The sequence below is a fragment of the Heliconius melpomene genome, chromosome 13, assembly GCF_056956725.1.
Source record: "Heliconius melpomene rosina isolate 202511_hmr_F chromosome 13, ASM5695672v1, whole genome shotgun sequence".
Taxonomy (NCBI): Eukaryota; Metazoa; Arthropoda; class Insecta; order Lepidoptera; family Nymphalidae; genus Heliconius; species Heliconius melpomene.
The window spans coordinates 10,937,252-10,957,690 of record NC_140401.1 but is presented as its reverse complement, the minus strand read 5'-3'; the positions used below and the strand labels follow the sequence as shown (position 1 = coordinate 10,957,690).

Here is a 20,439-nt window from a genome sequence, read left to right as displayed (position 1 = left end):
TCACGACTGGTCCCTATTTGTAAATAACGTGTGATAAATAAAAGAGTTTCTGTTTAAAATTATATATTTAGTTTTAAAACATTTTTAAAATTTTATGGTAAGTTTTTTTTTGTACAAAATATAATATATACTAACACTACAATCTACAAAATTAACACCATTATAATATACATAGATCTACTTCTTATGTACAATGTGTCGCATTATGCATCACCTTTCGAGCGAATACCTAAAATCGATAATGCCGTCCTAATAAAGCACTATATAAAATAATACCGACTTGCGAGCGGCTTCGCCCACTTGAATAATATAATAATTTATTTACTAATCTGAATAACTTTTGTGTTCTAATAACATTATAATTTTAAAGACAATAACTTTACATTGAATATCAAACTTTCAGCCAATTTAATAAAGCATTTCGTAACTGAGACTAACAAAATATTTTATATTACTTTTTTATTTATCCATTGAAATATAACAAACACTAAAAGTGGAGTTTGAAAAAATACAATATTAAAAACTGCATTTCTATCGGTCAAGCCCTTTTTGAGATGAGTGTGCACAAACAAACAAAATTAAAAAAAACGTTTTGGTTTCTATTACCTTGATAGATACTCAGAATGACAGATATATTTCCTATTTACAGACAGTGATTGGTTATAATTTAATTATATGTATTATGTATGCCGAAGAAAAACCATTTAATTTGATTGTTGGTCTCCATGTTGCTGTGCTGTGGTTATGGTATTAGGAGTAGTGTTATATTCAATTTCAATTTGAGATTACAATGCAACGGATACATATAATTTAACTTAAAGTCTAATATAAGAATAAAATCATCAAAGGACACGGTTTCTTAGGATAGGAAAATAATTTTAGTATATATATAAACATTTGAACTCAGCGAGACTCGTACCCGTACTCCTACGCGGAGTGGTCGTCGTCGTCGTCGTCGTCGCGGGGCGACGGACCGAGCGCGGAGAGCGCGGCGGCGAGGGCGGCGGCAGGGGCGGGGACGGGCGCGTCGGGCGGAGGGGGCGGTGGGGTGCGCGAGGGTGGCGTGCGGTCGCCGTCGCAACGTGGCGTGACGTAGTTGCGACAGAGGCCGTAGAAGCGCTGCGGGCGCAGGGCGCGGCGCTGCGCGTCGAAACGCCAACCCACGTGCGCCATGCAGGCGGCGCACAGCGCCACGCTCCACGCGTAGCCGGGAAACCACGAGAACTCGGCCGACGGCGCGCCGCTCAGCTCCGTGTTTACGGCGCGCGACACCGTCACGATGTCGTGCATGTACCCGCCTGCGCATATACCAATTGTTAATATAAATCTTACGTTTTTTATTCATATCAACAATTTCATTCATTATATAAATTAAACTTTTCTAATGAACGTGTACTTATACAATTAATAATAAAATAATAATAATTAGCTTTATGCTGTATCCCATATATAGCAGAGTAGGCAGATTAGGGCAATATGATACACAATATAAAACAGGTGGTAGATGAGATCAAAGTCAAATGAGAGAAGAGTATCAGCAATAGTCAGTACAAGTTTTAAATGAATGTGTTGTAGGATCCTACCCATTCTTGACAATCCATCAATAACAATTCACAACCATCAACTTTAACTACAAAAAAATAAAGATTTGTCTATGATTATTCTTTTTAAAATGGCAACCAATATTGGGTCTCATGTATATAATCAGATTTACAAATGTCGCTTACAGTGCCAATAATGGGATGTTTTCCCCTAGTTAGTATTAATATACATATATGTTTGTATATAGTTTTGGGTGAATTCAATTAAATTGGAAATTCACCACATATATTTTATATCAATCATCTTCATCTTCATCAATTTATAGAATAACACTTATATATAAACTGACCTACAATTTATTATACTTATTTGGTAAATTTATTAATTATATTGGTTTAATTTCAAGAGGACAAAGTTTATGAACTCATACATAAGTGATGTAAAATAATACCTAAGTTGGTGTAGTTAGAGTGCACCCCCTCGCTGGACATGGCGAAGATGTGCTCCCGCCGCGCGATCTCGATTGCGCACGACGAGCAGCACAGCACGCTCTTCTGCAACATGATATATATGTAGGGAACATTTCTTATTCAAAATTGATATTATTACATTTACTGGAATCATCCGCACGCAGCGCATTGGAACAACTCAAACCTGTTCCGAGTTTTTTGTTATGCGTGCCGTAGGCTGCTAGCCAGCATCGCCACGTTTAAAGAGTCGGCTAGAATCGCTTGCGACATTCACTTGTGTATCCATTGCTCTCTTAGCTTGCATTCAATTCTCAACCTTAACTTCTTGCTATTACGTGCTAGTTTAGCTTGTATTTTCTATTGGTATTTATTTAAATTTCTTTATTTCCTTCTGTGATTATTTTCTCTTCACGTATCTGTGAGTTAAATAAATTTGGACAATTTCTCCACAAAATTTGGATTTTTAATTTTACTCATTTAGTGTAAAATAAATAAGATCATATTAAATAGTGGTATCACATCTCAACCGCTATATATATATATATATATATATATATATATATATATTTAGTTAGCCAGATTATACACAATCATATAAATTTAGCGAGACAATCCACAACCTTTTACATGCTTTTACGGTCACATGTTTGTGCCTCTATGCCAATACTGGTCCCACACATTCACTTGTTAAATGTCAATTTAAGGTAAATGATAATGTATGGCCCATAGCAACTTGATTGACAAAGGGAGACACTCACCCTCGTGATGAGGCGCACCTCCATATGCAGGCGTAGCAGCGCATCATCCACCACGAAGAGCGCTAGGCGGTCGCGCGCTGACAGCGCTAGGTTGGAGGCAGTCCAGAAGGACAGCGATACGGGCTCCTCGGGCACGTTCTCCAGTGCCATGGTGCGGAAGTAGTCCTGGATGTGCGCACGCAGGCGCCGGTAGTCCAGCATGTCGTACACGAAAGGCGGCCAGGGCGTGAGCGCGGCGTCGAGGCGGCGCGCAGCGGGGCGGGGGCGGCGCGCGGCCAGTCCGGCCAGGCGCGTAAGGCGCAGCGGGTCACCGCGGCGCAGCTCAGGCAACACGCGTACGGCGGCAGGGCGCATGCGCGCATATTGGTGTGCGGGCGCGCGGCGCAGGCGCGGGCAGCGCACGCGATGCGTGGCGCGTGCCTTGAACGACAGCGCTCCATCCTCTCCCCCCACCTCGAACACCTCGCAAAGCACGCCATATCCCGACACCAGTGTACCTGTCTCGCTGGAACATCAACACTCACACATCTACAAGAATTATACAATACAATGTCTATTATTTACCAATTTTTTTATTATATAAAAAATGAGGCGAGTTGTGGGGAAGTATGACTGTAAACACTACTGGTTGAGAGTTCAATTGCCACTTGAGGAAAGGAAATTTAATAATATAAAATTTATACTTCCATTCCTTTGCTCTGGTGTTGAGACAAATCGTAACATTCAACAAAATTTAGGTGATAACTACATTAGCTCAACTTACTCAGGACATAAGAGACCAAATAATTTATCTTGTTGTATTGCTCTTGTTATTATTTCAGCATCATGAGGATTTGTGAGCAACATTGGCACTGTCTCTCCAGGGAACACTGTGCCGTGGTGGGCTATCACTGGCACTTCACCCTCCCAGCCTGGTTCTAAGATTGATCTACCACTGACTGCTGTTAAACTGTTTCCCATATACTATGACAGAAATTAAATCATGTTTAAATAGATTTTTTTTTAAACAGAAAATAAAATCCATGTATCTCAATTGTTGGTCCTTATAACTTGTTCATAATTATTATTATCAAAAATAAATCATACACACAAATTTTAAAACATTTTATGCTTATGCAATCTAATAATAGTATATTTAGTATTAGTAGTTTACACATGCATTTTTGATATATGTATTTTATTAGAACTTTTTTAAATATGTTAGAATACAAACAGAATGTGAAGCAGCTAGTGAAATATCAAATTGCTGTTCCTCCTCATCTGAATCCTCTTCATTTTCAGGGTCACCTACCCCCTGTCCATTTCTTACATTAATGTTGTTTTCTTCTCCTTCAGTAGATACTATGAATAAGAATATAAAAAATTATCTACTCATAGTTTACTTTTAACTAGGAACATTTTCAAAACAAACAAACAAATCAATAATGCAAGAGTATATTAGGACGTAGTAAACAAAACAGACCGTTGTCTTCCATGATCTGTCTTAATAGTTGTCGTAAAAGTGAAATCTTGAAGGATTTTTCAACACCTAGTCCAAAGAAGTGCTAAGATTGAATTTACTAAAAAAAGTTCCAAATGTTTATTGATATTCGCTATCAGTGTTTTTACTGAGGTTTGACATTGACATTTGACAGTGACAACTTATAAACAGAGGAAAAGCAATTTCGACTTAAAACACGGTGCCGTACCAATTTTATATTATGTAAATATTTCAAAGCAATTAACATACGGTAATATTGAACGTTAATTTGTTTAACGTAAATAAAAATATAAATAATAAATATTTTTATTAAAATACTAAATTACATCTGTGACAAGATTTGTGTTAAGTGAATCAATGTTTAAATAAAAACTGTAGGCAACAATCTTCATAAATGCTAACAAGAGTGAAGGTGATCATGCGTAGAAATCATATTAGTTGTCTGTGCGCGAGTATTGAATTGAGTTTTCGACTTACGTCTTATGAACGCACATCTTTGAATGGAAAGTGAGACAGTGGTTTATTTTACGAAAAATACATTGTTAAATTGAGAAATGTGAAAAAACATCTCGAGTATATAATACTTGCTAAAAATGTATCAGAAAGCTTTGTGGTGTTACATATTTATATTAACTTTGTTGGATATTTCGTTAAATACTAAGTTGACAGCCCAAGGAGAGAGCCATGGTAAAATCGATTTCTATGTGAAAAAATTATATATGTAAATCCATATGAAAAAGTAGATACTTATATGCAAATTAAAATATAACCGCAAATTATCAAATTACAGTCATACAAAATACAAATATTTGGCATGTAGCTCAAGTGAGCCGTGGTGAGCGGCGGGATGTTATTTTTGATCGCGGACGAGCTCGTTTTATTTTTTTTGTTAAATATTTGTATAGAATATATTTTTGTCGTGGTGTAGGTGAAATACAAGCATTAGTTGGTAGTAAAATAATAATGACCGTGTGGGTAGTGCATGCCCGCTGCAGGCGTGCAGCGCAGCACTGCGCGCTCGCACCCGCCGCCTCGACAGATGCATCGCGCAATATTAACGATTGAATCACATATTGTAATCTTGTTATGTCATGTATATAATATATCATTATAATTGTGATTTTTGATTAGGAAGCTAATTCTTTTTTTTTTTTTTTTTTATGGTAAAAGGACAAGGCAAACGAGTGTTAGGGATTCTACAAATACAATTATATAAAATAATGAAATACAAAATATGGATATATGTAGCCATGTATTTTGTGTTACTCATATATTTATAATTTATTCCATATTGTAAATATTTTTATATTTGTCTTACCCTGTACATAACAGAGTAGGCAGAGGAACCCGGAAACAGTGTTGACACAGTCTGCTCTCATTAAGATAACTCCCCACTTTCTACCAATTTCTTGAGGCATTGCATGTTCAATAGCTTATCGGAACGCCGTGATTTCCCTCGAGTTTGTCCCAGAGTGAGGAAAAATAAAATATTGCATTTCCCTGACTCGAATCAAGTCCACAATTGCATTTCTATATAATTTTGATGTATTCATGATGTAATGTTTTTTTAACCACAGGTGTAACAATTCATGAATCTCTTGTAGAAGGGATTACATTTCAGGTAATTAACAAGTAATAATTATGAAATTTTATAGTACATTACATAATTATATTATATTAAACATTTTCGTAAATTATATTATGAAAAAAATAATTATATAATTAATAAAATTAATTAATATATTTTTAATAAAAAAAATTATAAAACAGTGAGTAGCTACTTAGAGTTAAACAAAACTGTGTTCAATAATAACTTAAGTCAACAGTTCATTTACTTTTTTTTATTTCTTAATCATTTTATTTAGTTAGCATATATTTTCTGTTTCAAAATTCGTTATTTACATTTGTTAACAAATATCTTTTGAAAGGAATGGGGAAAAGAACCAAGTATAGATGGGATTGATGGCATTGAAGGTGACAGTGAGAATGTGGAAGGTCTCTCTCTCGAGCCACGGACACTCAAATTTGGTCGCTCTGCCCTGGCGACCCCCCACTCCCGCACTGTCACCGTAACTAACACTGCCAATACAACACTACACCTTGCATCAGTCGCTGGAACCACACCTGACTTCCATGCATCCTTCTTTGAATCCAAGGTATGAGTTTATAACCTCTAATCTTTCTGTCATATTAAAGAAAGAAAAATATTTTTATTAAAATATGAAATATTAATCATAGTGAGATTTAATTTTTACATCTAATCTAAAAATATTTTTGTTTCCTTAGCACAAAATAACTCTATTGAAATTTGAAAAAGAAATTTCACATTGTTTTTTTCCCTCAGAATAATTAAAGGTGTTAAAACAGAGAAAACAATGTTTGTTTTCAGATGTCATATCAAATTGTATTAGGTAAGTGCGCTGTTGATGAACATAATATGAATCATATTAAAGCAAATAAAGCAATTTTCATTCAGAAGATGAAATATAATTATATTAAATATATGTACATATATTAATATAATATACATGTCTCTGTGATAATTAATGTAACTTTTGATCAAATATTATTGGACCATAATCAAGATATTTTAGTGCAATATTTAGTAAAATGAAAAAAGTAACGAAATACACCAAAAATATTATTGGATGTAACTGTTTATATTTTAAAAAAGTGGATACTGTCGTATTTGCTTTTCTATGGTTCATATATTAATTCTGTGTGTGACTGCTGTAATCTGCAGCAGTTTGTTTTGTAGTCAAGCTAGGGGCATCAACATAAAGTTGGTACGTAATGTTGGTTACTGGTTGTTAGACCATCCAGGGGCATGGTTTTTGAAACCGACAATAAATTGTAACTTATAAGTAATATTTTAGAAATAGCTGGTATAATAACAAAAATGTTTCTTCAGTGTTTCTAGAAACTATTAGATTTCTGATTTTTACCTCTAAAAATTACATACTTCATGAAAATGATTCTGTGATGTTATCTACATTGTTTTCTTTCTTTAAATAAATACTTTTCCTATATAAGTAGATTAAATTGATACATTCTTTTTAAAGTAAATGCAATATTAGATCTCGAAAAATTTTCATATTATGCCTACATATGTAAATTCCGTATGGGATGAAGTTTCTCCTTATAATAATGTTTATTTCATGTAATTCTGATATATATAAGAACTGGTTTCCTTATTGAGTTGCCAACTCGTTTTTTACGAGCGTATTTCTAGTTAGCATTGTTACAATTATCATACAAATACAGTACATCTTATACTTATAGTATTTCCGTTTTCGCGAAATTATTGTAAAGAATTATCTCATGTTCAAAGTACCTAATATATTTTGTATTAACTTATATACGAAGGGAGCGTTGTTTTAAATGAGAGAATTAGTTTTTTTAAATATATGAATAAGAAAATGCGTAGTATGTCATTTCTTCAAATTATTCATATATCTTTAATGTGATAAATAAATCTTTTATGTATTGTTATGTAAGATTTATATTATATATTATATTATAGTTTTGACATGTAAAATTGACTATAATTAATATTGGACTAAACTGTCTCAATGAATATAAATCTATAAACATAATAAGTATATGTTGTGGTATAGCGGTGGAGGCAGTAACAAACGGCAAGCTGCAAGTAGTAGGAGTCGTTATTATCGTTATCACGGGATGTGGTCGTCGGCTCTGACGCTACCGTGCATCATTGGAGCGCCGCGCCGTGGTGTTTACGTTGCGCGGTGACCACGTGTGTTACATGACTAACGTGACCATTCTTCAGTCGGCTCAAATAGGAATATTGTAGGGTGGCTTTCGTTTTTTTTTAGAGGCACTTTCGTTTTTTTTAGGATAGCTCGATGTCTGATAGTGATTTCGTTTTTTTAGGTATAATTGACACTTCAGTAAATAATTTTATACTTCCGTTTTTTTTGAAACATACTATCGTACTACGATCATCGCGGAAAAACTTGTTTCGATTGACCAATTTTATATGCCATTCCGAGAAAACAGGATATTTGTACGTCCCGGTGGGATGTTTCGGGACATCAGGACGTACAATCGAAATCGAATCGAAAAACGGGACAGTCCCGTTCTAAAGGGCAAGTCTGGTCACGTTATACATGACGTATTACTTTAAACGGTATTTATGTTACTGAGGATGATGCACTTATCTCACTTAACGTCATTCGTCGTAGAGAGTTACGTGATATTTATAACGACGGACCTACTAGACTAAACATGCCCCCAATAATATACCCTTACACATTTAATATAAATGTGTTGCTACTGTAACCTTAAATAGCTACAAGTGAACTGAATATAAAAAACCTTATCTCACACCATTCTTGTTTTTTTTTTTCAAATCAAAGTAGGCGATAATCAATATATATTTACAATAATTATTTTATATATTATATAGCCGACAGATTGTTTGAGTTATAAAGTTGGTCACGTTTACTTTCATTACATCGATGAAATAAAAATTGTTAGTACGTAAACTGGTTCCGTGCCCCATAGTAGGTACCTTTTCAGTTCGTGGATACCGCTACGTCGTCGTTGCAAACTTGCAAAACAAGAGCCGGCTTTTGATTTTTTTATTCTTGGTTCCCGGGAACTAGGTCAGGATGGTCAAAAGAAAGGATGTTCAATGCTGAGAGAAGTACGACCGGTTAAGTAACCGTTGTGACTTCGCGGCAGGGACTTGTTTGTTTTACTATTTATTATCTTCTCGATATATTTTTTTTGATCAATGTGATATAATAAACGAGTTTGTTACGTTTTTGTACTTTGAAAGTTGAATGGAGGAATTTATAAATGTTATTCTTATAACGTACTAGCGACCCGTATGCGGCTTTGCTCGCTTGAACTACATAATTACTTATTTTCTCATCTTAATTACTTTCGTAATCAAATAGTATCATCATTTTAAAAACCAATTATCAGATAAACAATTTAAAAATCATTGTTATGGATTTTATTACGTTAGTTACGAGGGCTGCAGTTGGAGGGTTAACGAAACACGTTTTTTTATATACACTTATTTTATTTAATTTTAAATAAAATACAAAAAAATAAATCTAACTTATATATTAGTCCTCAATGTTAGAGGGAAATAACGCGAATGGGAAAAATTCCTTTCCCATCGCCGTCCACCCGATCTCCTTATTCATCACTTTTGGTTCGATCGGCCGCCTATCAGACGGACGCTCGTTTTTACGTAAAATAATTGTTCCACCCGTAACACCGTTCATAACTATGTAACACGTTGATAAATATCCTTAATAATTGTTATTCTCATAGTATCTTCCATGTACACACACAATGATTAACGATGAGTTTAAAGATTGTTTGTTATATGTATTTTTTTATTAATTCTTTGTAATTATCATAGTTATTGCTAAAGATAGAGTTGTTATAATGTACATATAGTTTTCATATAAATTTAAGAAACAGTTATAATATCATTTATTACATACATATTATATTTGAATTATTATTAACTTTGAGGCGATCGTTATCGGGGCGGGCACAACGGCATAAGAGTCCGACTGTAAGTGCCACAGGCTGTGGCCTTGTGGGTTCGATTCCCACTCGAGGAAATGAAATATTTACTTATTTTCATTTTCTAGCTCAGGCAACGTGAAGCTAAAAAAAGTTCAAAGAAAGTTTCTTATAACTGCATTTTATAATGTATTTTTCTATTAAGTGTAATCCATTTGTGTTCATTTTGTTTTTGTATTTTCGATAGTTAGCTTTATCTCAAGCCTCTTGTGTGATCTCGAAAATTGTTTATCTGTAAGTCTTAGTAAAACAATCAGAACAAAAAATCTTTATCGTAAATTTACACAACTATCTGTTGCTGTATACGTATTAACTTTAGTTATCTATCATAGTAATATTAGGATAGTTATTAATATTTTTTTATTTAATACAAAATATTAATATTTGTTAATTCGCGTTGCAATACATATAATATTGTCTCAGGAATTTATTATGCAAAATATATTAAATACACGGTTCATAAAACGTCAAATATGATAAAGATATACATATTATGTAAAGTAATGAGACGATTTTTTTGTTTTGTCAATAGTTGTCAAAAAAGTACTTATATATACGATACGTTTCTTAGAGACATTAGATTTAATCTTTATTTTAGAGCTTAGTATTTTTATTGGTTTAACGATTATTATCATTAGTTATATAATATTGCTATTTTTTTTAAGCCTAGGCTTTATTAAATGAAAAAAGCTTTTACGTCCTGGCAAGGTCGGAAGCTGAACTTCCTACTGCTAACTGCTAAGTTGGCCTTGTTTGCATATTAGATAATTATATGCAAAAAATGTTGGCAATTTTTATATATCTTTATTGAAGTAATTATAAAATGATATTGATTGTATATTTTTAAAGATATAACTAAATAACAATTGTTAGAAAATGTCCGAATAACTTCATTTCATCAGGGAGTAAGACCAGTTTTTGCCTTCTGATAATCTGTTTAATAGGATGTTAGCAAGTTTACACTCTTAGCCGACGATATAATATGTAAGTATATTTTTTCAGCTTCACATTGTATCTCCCGCATGTAGCAGGGTAGGCAAAGGGAAAGCTCCCTCACTAGGCTAGTGTTAAGGCATTCCGTTCTCTTTCCGCCGAATCCGGTAGGCGTTGCTTGTTGGGTGGCGGAACTCAAGGCTGCGCTTTGCCTCGACACAAAAATAAAAAAATGAAAATATTAAATACTTCTATTCTTCAAGTGGGAATCGAACCCACAACCTGTCGTGTTAACAGTCACACGCTTGTGTCCCTGCGCCACCGACTCCGACGATATATGTAATATGTCAGCAAATATTTTTTTCTTCCAGTAGGTAGGTATGTGGAAACTACATTCATTGTATTACACAATGCTTGGAATTTTAATTATCACCATTTTATAATATCCGCGGTATCGTATGTCTTGGTTGACATACGTAAATATGTAAGTGTAAATATGTAGATCGTGAAGTACAAAGTAATTGATCTTATCTATTCGTCGTACTACTTTATACAGCCGTATCAGTATTGCATGCTATAAATATTTAATCATTGTATAATAAACAGATATTAAACTGTTAAGTATTGTCACGTCCGCGGCTATAAGTGTTTATAAATAGATGAATGACAATTACCTACCATCCAATAAAATCATAATAAATTCAAATCAAATTCAAAATAATGATTTTTAGATTATGCGGTGAAAACCTTGGAGACCAAAAATAAGCTTTTATAAAATAACGCCAAGCTTAGTATGAGATATGCTGTTTTTTAATTGTTCTTACCATAATAATGTCGTGTAATGAAAATGTAATTATTTTAAGTCTATAAATATTTAATTAATATTATATAAGTTTCTATAATAGATAAGTTGTATGTTGTATGAAGATATCTACATGCAGAAGACGGAGGTCAGAGGGAGCGGCGCGGGCGCGGGAAAAGTTCGCATTTTGACTTGGTACGGAGGGAGTCAAGCTCGAACTTTTCCTGCGTCGCTGCCCGCTCAATGTCCACACCCTGCTGCGCCGCGCCTCGCCTGCCGGCCCGCCGACGCAAGCTCGTACCCGCCGAGCTTCATTTACCCCTTCTTGTAATACCTGTGTACAATAAAGCTTTGAACTAATGTGCTACTCTACTTATTTACTTATAATTATTCGACGAAACTTGGAGTTAATTTAAATGTTAAACTTGAAAATGTAATAAAATATGTTTGTTGTTACTTATTGGGTAGTCTCGCTAATGATAGTGCGTTACGTGTGCAGACGCTGCCGCCGCAGGGCAACACGACGTTCAGCGTGGTGTACCTCGGGCGGCGCGAGGGGCCCGTGCACGCGCACCTCTACATACACACCTCGCTGGGCGTGCATAAATACCGCGTGTCCGCCGTCGGCGTCGCTAGCCCCTACGGCGTGTGGCCGCTGTTGGGCGTGCGAGTGCCCGCCAACGCCTCCGTTGAGCCCGAGCTGCGTCTGCACAACCCCACCGACGCCACCGTGCAGGTGCGCGAGGTGTATTCCACCGGCGCCTGGCTTCGGCTGCGCCTGCCAGGCGGCGGTGCGCGCGCCCACCGCGATTTGTGGGCCGTGCCTCCGCGATCCTCACGCACTCTCGTGCTGCTGCATCTGGCGCCCGCTGCGTTGCACCAGCCTCTCGTAGCGTACGTGCGCGTGCGCGCTGACGTCCCGGGTGGAGGGCTGGTGCTGGCCGTGGAGGCGCGCGCGGTGGCGGCGGGTGAGCACGCGCGACCACTGCACGTGCGGCTGGGCGCGCGCGGCACGCGGGATACGGCGCCGGCGCTGCCCCTGCACGCCGCCAACAGCGCCGCCGTCGCCGCCGAGCTGCAGGGCGGCGTGCGCGGCGCCGGATGCTGGCGGGCGGCGCCGCCCCCGCTGCCCTGCGCCGCGCCCGCGCCGTCCCGTGACGCGCACCGCCACAACGGCGCGGCGGCCAGCGGCGCCGTGCTTGCGCTGGAGACCACATCGCTGGCGCCGCACCAGCCTTTCACGCACGTTGCAACACTCACGCTCAACTGTGAGTATCTCGATACTTAGTCAAGTATCCTGTTGACTTGGAGAATAATTGAGTACAATTAAAGTTTTACGTTTTCGAATTAGGTACTTATTATTAAATTGATACCAATTGTAATTTATTAGAGTTATTCTCATATGGATTAAAGTAGCCTTTATCACGTGCGTTGCAGACTCGGAGCTGTGGGCGCAGGGTCAGCGGTCAGGCGGGGGTGAGGTCAGTGTGGGCAATGAAGGGGAGGCGCAAGAGCTGTGGTGCGGCGGCTGTGTGCGCCTGGGGCGCGCCACCGTGCCCTTCAGCGTGCACCTGCTGCCCGGCGCGCTCGCATTTACGCCGGAACACCTCGAGTAAGCGCCGTAACTGTTCATACTTGTAAAATTGTGATATGATATTCATACCAGACCTAAAGCGCTCTTTTGTTGTACGTGTCATTAATAAACGGCAAAGAGCGATAGAAGTGGAACTCCCGCTCAAAAAGTGTATTAGATTATCAATCAACTTATGATTCCAAAAGAATTTCAATTACTTTAAATTCTATTTGGTAGCCAAGAGATTTAAATTTTTGATTTTCCGGTGAAGGTAGATACGTTATTTACACCTCTCTCCTTGGGCGTAGGAAGGCGGAAAACCGAGTATGCCGTGCCCACTCCAGAACTTATCTAGATACGTTAATGCCGCGTATGTAGGAAGTGTGAGCTTATTGCTAACTCTTCTCATTAGAACTGTTTTCATCGCCGGTGGTAGCCTCCAGCAGACTGACACTAGTGGCATTTGATGTAACTTGACCTTGTGTGTTGGCAGCGTGGTGACAGCGGCGGAGGACGCGCTATCGGAGCGCTCGGTGGTGGCGCGCAATGAGTTTCGCCACGCGCTGCGTGTCACCGCTCTGCACCTGCCGCCCGAGGCCGCCGACCACTTCCACGTACGCTATACACTCTATTTGACATCGTTTCATTAACAAATTTTTCAATGTATACGTACATTTTATGTTGCTTTCAGATTTTACTATTGTGGATAAGGTTTCACCTTTGTGTGTATTGTTTTAATGTATGTTTTTAAGCTTGCAACATTTTTTTATGTTATACTTGTTATGAGAGTTAAGTAAAACTATTATGAGAGTTTGTCGTGATTGCAGGTAATAGAGCACACGCCGCTGACACTGGCCCCTCGGGAGTCGGCGACGCTAGTGCGGCTGCGGCTGCGTGCTGTTCCACCCGCCGCCTTTGCGCTCAGCGCCGCTCTCACCGTGCACACCAATCTCACGCGCTACACGTTACCCGTGCGCCTCTACAGCGGGAAACTTATATTTGTGAGTACCACTGTTGTATAGCATGTTGCTCTCGCCTGAAGAGACAAAGGGAAGTAAAGGTTTTTCAGGGTCACATTCATCAACTGTTTCATTGCAATTCCTAAAATGACTTCAAATAGTCGTATATACATAAAATAAAGTGTGTGTGGAATGCTTTCGTAGGAGTGGGATTGGGTGAATGCGACGTCGGAGTCGCTGGACCTGGGCGCGGTGGGCACGTCGTGGACGCGGCGTGTGGGTGTGCGCCTGCGCAACCCCGCGCCCGTGCCGCTGTGCTTGCGCGCTGCCGCCGCGCTCGCCGCTGCATTGCCCGGCGCCGCCGCCTCTCTGGCGCTGGCGCCACCCGCCGCGCGTTGCGTGCCTCCGGGAGCCGCCGCGCGCGCCACCCTCACCGTGGTGGCGCCCGCGCGCGAGGCCTCGCTGCGGGGCGCCGCGCACGCGCACACCGCTCACGCCGCCAGCGCCGCCGCACTATCACTGCGCGTGCGCGCCGGCCACCTGCGCGCGCACGACCTGCACCTACCACCCGCAGCGCCCGTGAGACATTTACCTAATGCATTATTTATTATATTATATTTTTCTGTTTAAATTTATTTGTACTGTAATAATTGTATTCGTATATAATTTATTAGTAGGTGCATTTCGGTCCATTGAACAATAGCTTTGTTGGCTAATGCCAATGCATGCTGTATCCAGCACACACCAGGATAGGCTGAGGGAACACAGTGTTAAAACCCTCCATTCGAACTCAACGCCGCGCCGGGCTTTTGCCTTGGTGCCAGAGCGAAGAAATGAAAATATTAATAAATAATAATTCATTCCCTTGAGTGGGTTGTGCCGCCACGACGACCTCAGGCTCAAATCATTTAATATAATATGCGTCTGAAGCTCAATGTTGAGCGTTGTCGAACGGTTGCGGGCGTGATGCATTCAAATATTAATAGAGTAATGTAGTACATGTGTGTGTGCGCAGTACGCGGGCAGCAGCGCGGACGTGGAGGTGGAGAGCAGCATGACTGCGCGCATGCACGTGACGGCGCTGCAGCTAGCGCCGCCGGCCGCGCACGACCCCGCACTTGACTTCGAGTGAGTACCCTACGCACGCCCTGTGCGCACTCTGTCTTACACACACTTTTGCTTAGATAATATGGAATAAAGTGGCTATATAATATACGGATAGGCAGATATACGGAATAGTAATGATAATAATAATCAGCTTTACGGTGTATCCCGCATACAGCAGGGTAGGAAGGAACCTAGTGTCAAGAGACTCCAATCTCCACTTTGCAACGCTGGGCTTTTATCTTGGTGCCAAACGAACACGAAGAAATGAAATAATAATAAATAGATAGACGGAAGGACAAATCATAAAGGGTTTCGTGTTTTGCCATTCTGCCAAAAATTCTAAATAGTGTACAATCATTCTTATATATATTTTGAAACATTTTTATATAATTTTGTCATAAATATTAATATTTTGTATATTTAAGTTATGAAATGTATAAATAGTGAATGGAGTAGCGTTTTTAGTGTGTAAAGAGTCGTATGAACATGCGCAGCTGGGAGGGGCGCGGCGAGGTGGCGGCGGGCCTGCAGCCCGTCGCGCGCATCTCCTTCCGCCCCGAGCGCCGCTGTGAGCCGCGCTGCTACACCGGCCTGCGTCTCCACTCCGCAGGTGAGGGCCGCCGCCACCACACATATGACGTTACCGCATAGTAGTTGACGTAGTGCTCTCCGTGTCGCAGAGGGTGCGGCGTGGGAGACGCGCGGCACACGCGGTGACGCGGCGGCGCTGCGCGAGGACGCGGCGCTGCTTCAGGCGCGGCTGGCGCGGTTCGCGGCGGCGGGCGCGGGCGCAGCGGAACAGTTTACGCTGCACCTGCACACGACGGAGGTGCTGCAAGTGGCGGTGGGCGGGGCGGCGCGCTTGCACTGGCCGCGGTTGGCGGAGGCGGGCGCGGGTGCGGCGCCGCTGGCGGGCGTGCGCCGCGCCGCGCCCTTCCGCCTTACGGTGCACAACCCCGCACACGTGCCGCTGCTGCTACACGCGCTTATCGCGCCCGATGATGCCAAGCTTGACTTGCCACCCAGGTAACAAAGTGGTATACCTGTACCTTGGAGGATATCCAATTATGGCTAGAGGCAAAATTTTGTCATTTTCAAACTTTATTGCCCTATAAATATAAAGTACGTTATGTTGGAAACTAGACCAGATGACCAGTTATTCTGTATAAGAAGTTCATATATGAATAGAATTTCGCGCTCGTAATACGGATAGCAACAATTAAAGCTTTATTTTTCACCATGTCAAATAGCCTATTTTAAGGGCAAACTTAATTAGTCAATGTACGCAATGCTCGAAAATTTAATGAAATTATCAAATTTCCTATATGATAACAATATTTACATGCTAATATATATATAATATAATGCCCTCTACAGTGCCGGTGGAGACCCGGATTTCTGCGCTAACGAAAAATGTGTCTGGTTGCGCGACATGTTCTCGCTGACAGGATGGAGCGGAGACGCGCGCGTGTGGAACGAGTCCCGCGCGCCGCCATACACCCTGCCGCCGCTGCTGCTGGCGCCGCGCGCCGCTGTCACGCTCTCGCTGGCCTTCACGCCCGCCGACGCCGCCGCATATGCCGCCCACCTCTACCTCAGGTGAGCGCTGCACCACACCCCCACCCATAATCCGCCGCGCGCCCCTTATGTAATGTCTCCGCCTCCGTGCTGCTTGCAGGAACAACCTCACCATACTGGAGGGCGTGCAGCTCTACGGCCGAGGCGAGTATCCGAGCTTCGATATTGGCGGGAAACGACCCGGCGCCACGTCGCCCTTCTTGTTTGAGGTAAGGCATTTAAAGTGTACTTTGCAAATAGATATAAGTAGTATATCCACGTTTGTCAGATACGTATTCGGAAAGGATTTTTCAATGTTAAACATTAAAATTCATTAAAATTGCATTTGTTAAGAGTACTAAAATCAAACCATTATTAATTAAACTTAATCACTAAAACTAATAATTTTTCAAAAGTCTAGTCTGAACGTACTAAAAGATACTAACACGATCTAAGTAACAATTGTATTACAATTTTAGTAAAGTTTTTCCATACTCATATTCGTGGATCTAGATGCTAACACACTATTTTATATGAATGTATTGAAGTTCTCGTATTAATTCACAATATGGAGAATTTATGAGTATTCTAATCGATCTGATACATCTCTAATGGCAAAAATGGGATGTTTAAGGTGAAGGAATGTTCATGGGCGGCACAGACGGGCGTGGCGGGGGCGGGGCCGGCTGAGGCAGGCACGGTGTCGCGGCGGCTGCTGGCGCGCAACGCGGGCCGCGTGGGCGTGCAGCTGGGCGGGTGGCGTGTGGGCGGCGCGCGGGGAACTGTGTCGGGGGCGGCTGACGAGTGCGTGGCGCGCGGGTGGCGCGTGTCGCCGTGCGCGCCGTTGTCGTTACCGACCAACTCGTCGGCGCCGCTTCACGTCTCCTTCGCGCCCGACTACTCGCTAGCGCGCGTCACCGCCGCGCTGCACCTGCACACTGACCTAGGTAACTGGTAATGGCTATGTTTAATCAAAATATGACTGCTACTTGCAGTAAATTCTTCAAAAAAAAATCGCTTGTAGTAAAAAACATTTTTTTTATTATTGTACTGTATAGGTCCAGTTGAGTATGTTCTAATGGCGACGGTACCTGCGAAAATACTCGCTCGGTGTGCGGCCATCGCTCCCCGGCCGCCCTGGGAGGGGTTGTTGCGCTCCGCCGGCACCGTGCTTGCTTTCGCCGCCTTCGCGCTCGTGCTCGCCGCCGCCGCTCTTGACGCCGAGCGTCTGCTGCGCCGTGCACGCGCCGCTCGCGCACCTCCTCCCGCACACTCCCACCCGCCCCTCGACTTGCGCGGCCTCGCCCCCACCCCTGCGCCGCCGTACACACAGTCCATTGCCGCCCCGCCCGCGCCTCCACGACCCGCCCAACGACGCCGCCGCCCTGCACGTCGCCCTCTGCCGCCCTTAGACCCACGTGCCGAACGCAGGGCTTTTGAGCGCTGGCGGGCCGAGGTGCTTCGCCGCGCTGAGGATTCCTCTCGCTCCAGCGAGGATGCTGACCCCGACCCCGACCTGGACGACGCGTCCGCACAGCCCCGGATACATTCCCATGAGGCACCCGACGAACATCAATTTGATGATAAGAAAGTAGAGGTTGAACCCGAAGAGGAGGAGGACGAGGACGAAGAAGAGGAAGACGTGCCTGCACCGGCGGACGAAGACGGAGCTTTCACCGGCACCGGTTCCGACGCATCCACGCCGGTCGAGGATCGCGAAGACGCGGATGAGCCCTACGGCGGCGACGTCGAGCCCGATCCCAGGGACGACTCGCCCGCCGACGCCGCGCCGCCCGCACCGCCGGTCGTGCGCCCGCTCGTGCGCACGCCGCCCGCCGACGCCGCTCGCCAGTCGCGCGCGCGCCGCGACCCCACCGAACCCCCGCGCCGCGGCGACCGCGTGCGCCACTCGGACCCCGGCGAGCGCCGCACCACGCCCGCCAGGCACCACGCGCGTAAGGAGCGCCCGCCCAAGCGCCGAGGCGAGCGCGCTCAACCTACGCCCCCGCCGCGCTCGCCTGCACCGCCCCCCGGCGCCGACGCGGGCGCGCGCTCCTGGAGCTCAGTGGTGGCGGCACGTGGCGTGGGCGGAGCGGGCGCGGGCGTGGCCGGCGCGGCTCTGGCGCCTATCGGGTCGGACGTGCGGCGCCGCGAGCCGGAGCGCGCGAGCGATAACTCGCTGTTCTACTTCAACGGCACGTCGGAGGGGGGCGCGCGCGCAGACGCGGAGTTCGCGTGGCGCGTGCCTGTTGCTGCCGAGAGGCCTGCCTTCACACCCTCTAGAGACTATTTAGGTACTTTTTTATGAATAACTCATTATGTACATATTTGTATAATTTTTAAATGTATCTTTGATTGAAAATTACAATTACATGAACCCAATTTGATTCCTCTCCTTTTATAATAATATTTAATAGTTGTAGTTATTTACAGTTGTGTGTTTCATAATTTATCTATCACTAAGGATATACAATGATATCTAATTACCCACATGATATACAATGATAATTTCCAGTTCCAGACGAAGCACACACATTGGGCGTGAGTAGCGTGGGGGCGGTCAACGGGGGCTACGGGGGGCTGGGATCCGTGTGGGGCGGCGGCGGGTGGGGCGCGTGGGGCGCCGGCCCAATGCGCCCGCCGCCCGGGTTTGCGCCGCCCTCGCCGCCCGCTCAACGCACCTACGACCCCTTCCAGTCGCTGGCCTCCATCTGGGCGCCGGCGCCGCACGAGTGGCGCCCCGCTCCCGCCCCCACCACGCCCGTGCGTGAGCGCGACGACCGCAACTAGGACATGGGCCAGGCGATGCGCTAGTCAACGTCCCACATCGCCCGCGCCCACACTTTTGTATTTCATGTCTAAACTGAACCTTTAAAACGTTTTGTATCCTTGTTCAACAAGATCTGAATATGTTGTATAATATGAACAACTGGAAACCATATGTGAAGTTTTATTTTCACCTTGCTATTTGTCTAGTTATCTCTTTGAGGTGCATTTCCAATTATTTTCAAAGTCATTATGAGTTATTTGGCATCATAAATGATAAGTTCAAATAATATTTTGTATATTCCACACAAAGGATAGATTTTTTTGGACACAATATTTACAAGATACAGAGACTAACAACAACAATCACTACTTTTTCTAAAAAAATCAGAAAATTGTTCAAAAGCAAAAGAAGAAAGGAAGTATTTTGTTATTCGCTATTCTGGCAGTGACATGCAGCTTGCATCCAAAACTATGCAACTATGCGGCAAAAAAATATTTAACTTCTGTCATCAGAATGGAGTGGCGTTAATCTATTGAAGAAGTGACAAAAATAGTGCAAATTTTGAGTCTTGTTCTGTAAAAACATATATTTTAAAAAATCTTTAAAGAAATGTATAACTGTTCTATTATTTTATACTATTTTTGTTATTAATTTTGTCAGTACACATTTATATCAAGACAAAACTTCATGTTCATCATTTAGCACTAACACTCAACTGAAAACAGCGGCAGGGCGCACAAGGGGGTGACTGTAACACGACGGTTGCGGGTTCAATCCCCACTGGAGAGAATGAATTATTATTTCTTAATATTTTCATTTCTTTGCCCTGGCACGGAGGCAAAAGCCCGGCGTTGAGTCCCGCCACATACATCGGACGCCTCGAAAAAATCAGCGGAAAGTGGGGAATGGAGTGTCTT

At 42.5% G+C, this 20,439-nt stretch overlaps 2 protein-coding genes across 2 annotated transcripts; one reads left to right on the top strand and one right to left on the bottom strand.

Annotated features, from left to right (window-relative positions):
- Positions 1–46: 46 nt before the first annotated feature.
- LOC146532947 (protein cereblon-like) lies at positions 47–4,413 on the bottom strand. Its single transcript, XM_085196589.1, has 6 exons — positions 4,233–4,413; positions 3,984–4,111; positions 3,534–3,733; positions 2,771–3,275; positions 1,994–2,096; positions 47–1,298 (listed from the first exon to the last, which is right to left on the bottom strand). The coding sequence occupies exons 1-6, from the start codon at positions 4,243–4,245 to the stop codon at positions 928–930; spliced, it is 1,320 nt and encodes a 439-aa protein (XP_085052715.1). The 5' UTR covers positions 4,246–4,413; the 3' UTR covers positions 47–927.
- A 247-nt stretch (positions 4,414–4,660) lies between these two features.
- Tmem131 (Transmembrane protein 131) lies at positions 4,661–19,691 on the top strand. The gene is made up of 16 exons (XM_085196588.1): positions 4,661–4,937; positions 5,828–5,871; positions 6,179–6,406; positions 12,056–12,824; positions 12,994–13,168; positions 13,623–13,743; positions 13,957–14,130; positions 14,293–14,667; positions 15,104–15,216; positions 15,690–15,805; positions 15,876–16,221; positions 16,573–16,794; positions 16,874–16,982; positions 17,387–17,699; positions 17,811–19,046; positions 19,268–19,691. The coding sequence occupies exons 1-16, from the start codon at positions 4,844–4,846 to the stop codon at positions 19,540–19,542; spliced, it is 4,710 nt and encodes a 1,569-aa protein (XP_085052714.1). The 5' UTR covers positions 4,661–4,843; the 3' UTR covers positions 19,543–19,691.
- The last annotated feature ends 748 nt before the right edge of the window (positions 19,692–20,439 follow it).

Coding starts and splice junctions, on each gene's coding strand:
- LOC146532947 (XM_085196589.1), bottom strand. Junction 3,276..3,533: donor TTTGGTCTCTTATGTCCTGA/GTAAGTTGAGCT, acceptor TTGATGTTCCAG/CGAGACAGGTACACTGGTGT. Junction 2,097..2,770: donor AGGTGCGCCTCATCACGAGG/GTGAGTGTCTCC, acceptor ATCATGTTGCAG/AAGAGCGTGCTGTGCTGCTC.
- Tmem131 (XM_085196588.1), top strand. CDS start 4,844: ATGTATCAGAAAGCTTTGTGGTGTTACATATTTATATTAACTTTGTTG. Junction 6,407..12,055: donor CATCCTTCTTTGAATCCAAG/GTATGAGTTTAT, acceptor TTACGTGTGCAG/ACGCTGCCGCCGCAGGGCAA. Junction 15,806..15,875: donor CCTGCGTCTCCACTCCGCAG/GTGAGGGCCGCC, acceptor TCCGTGTCGCAG/AGGGTGCGGCGTGGGAGACG.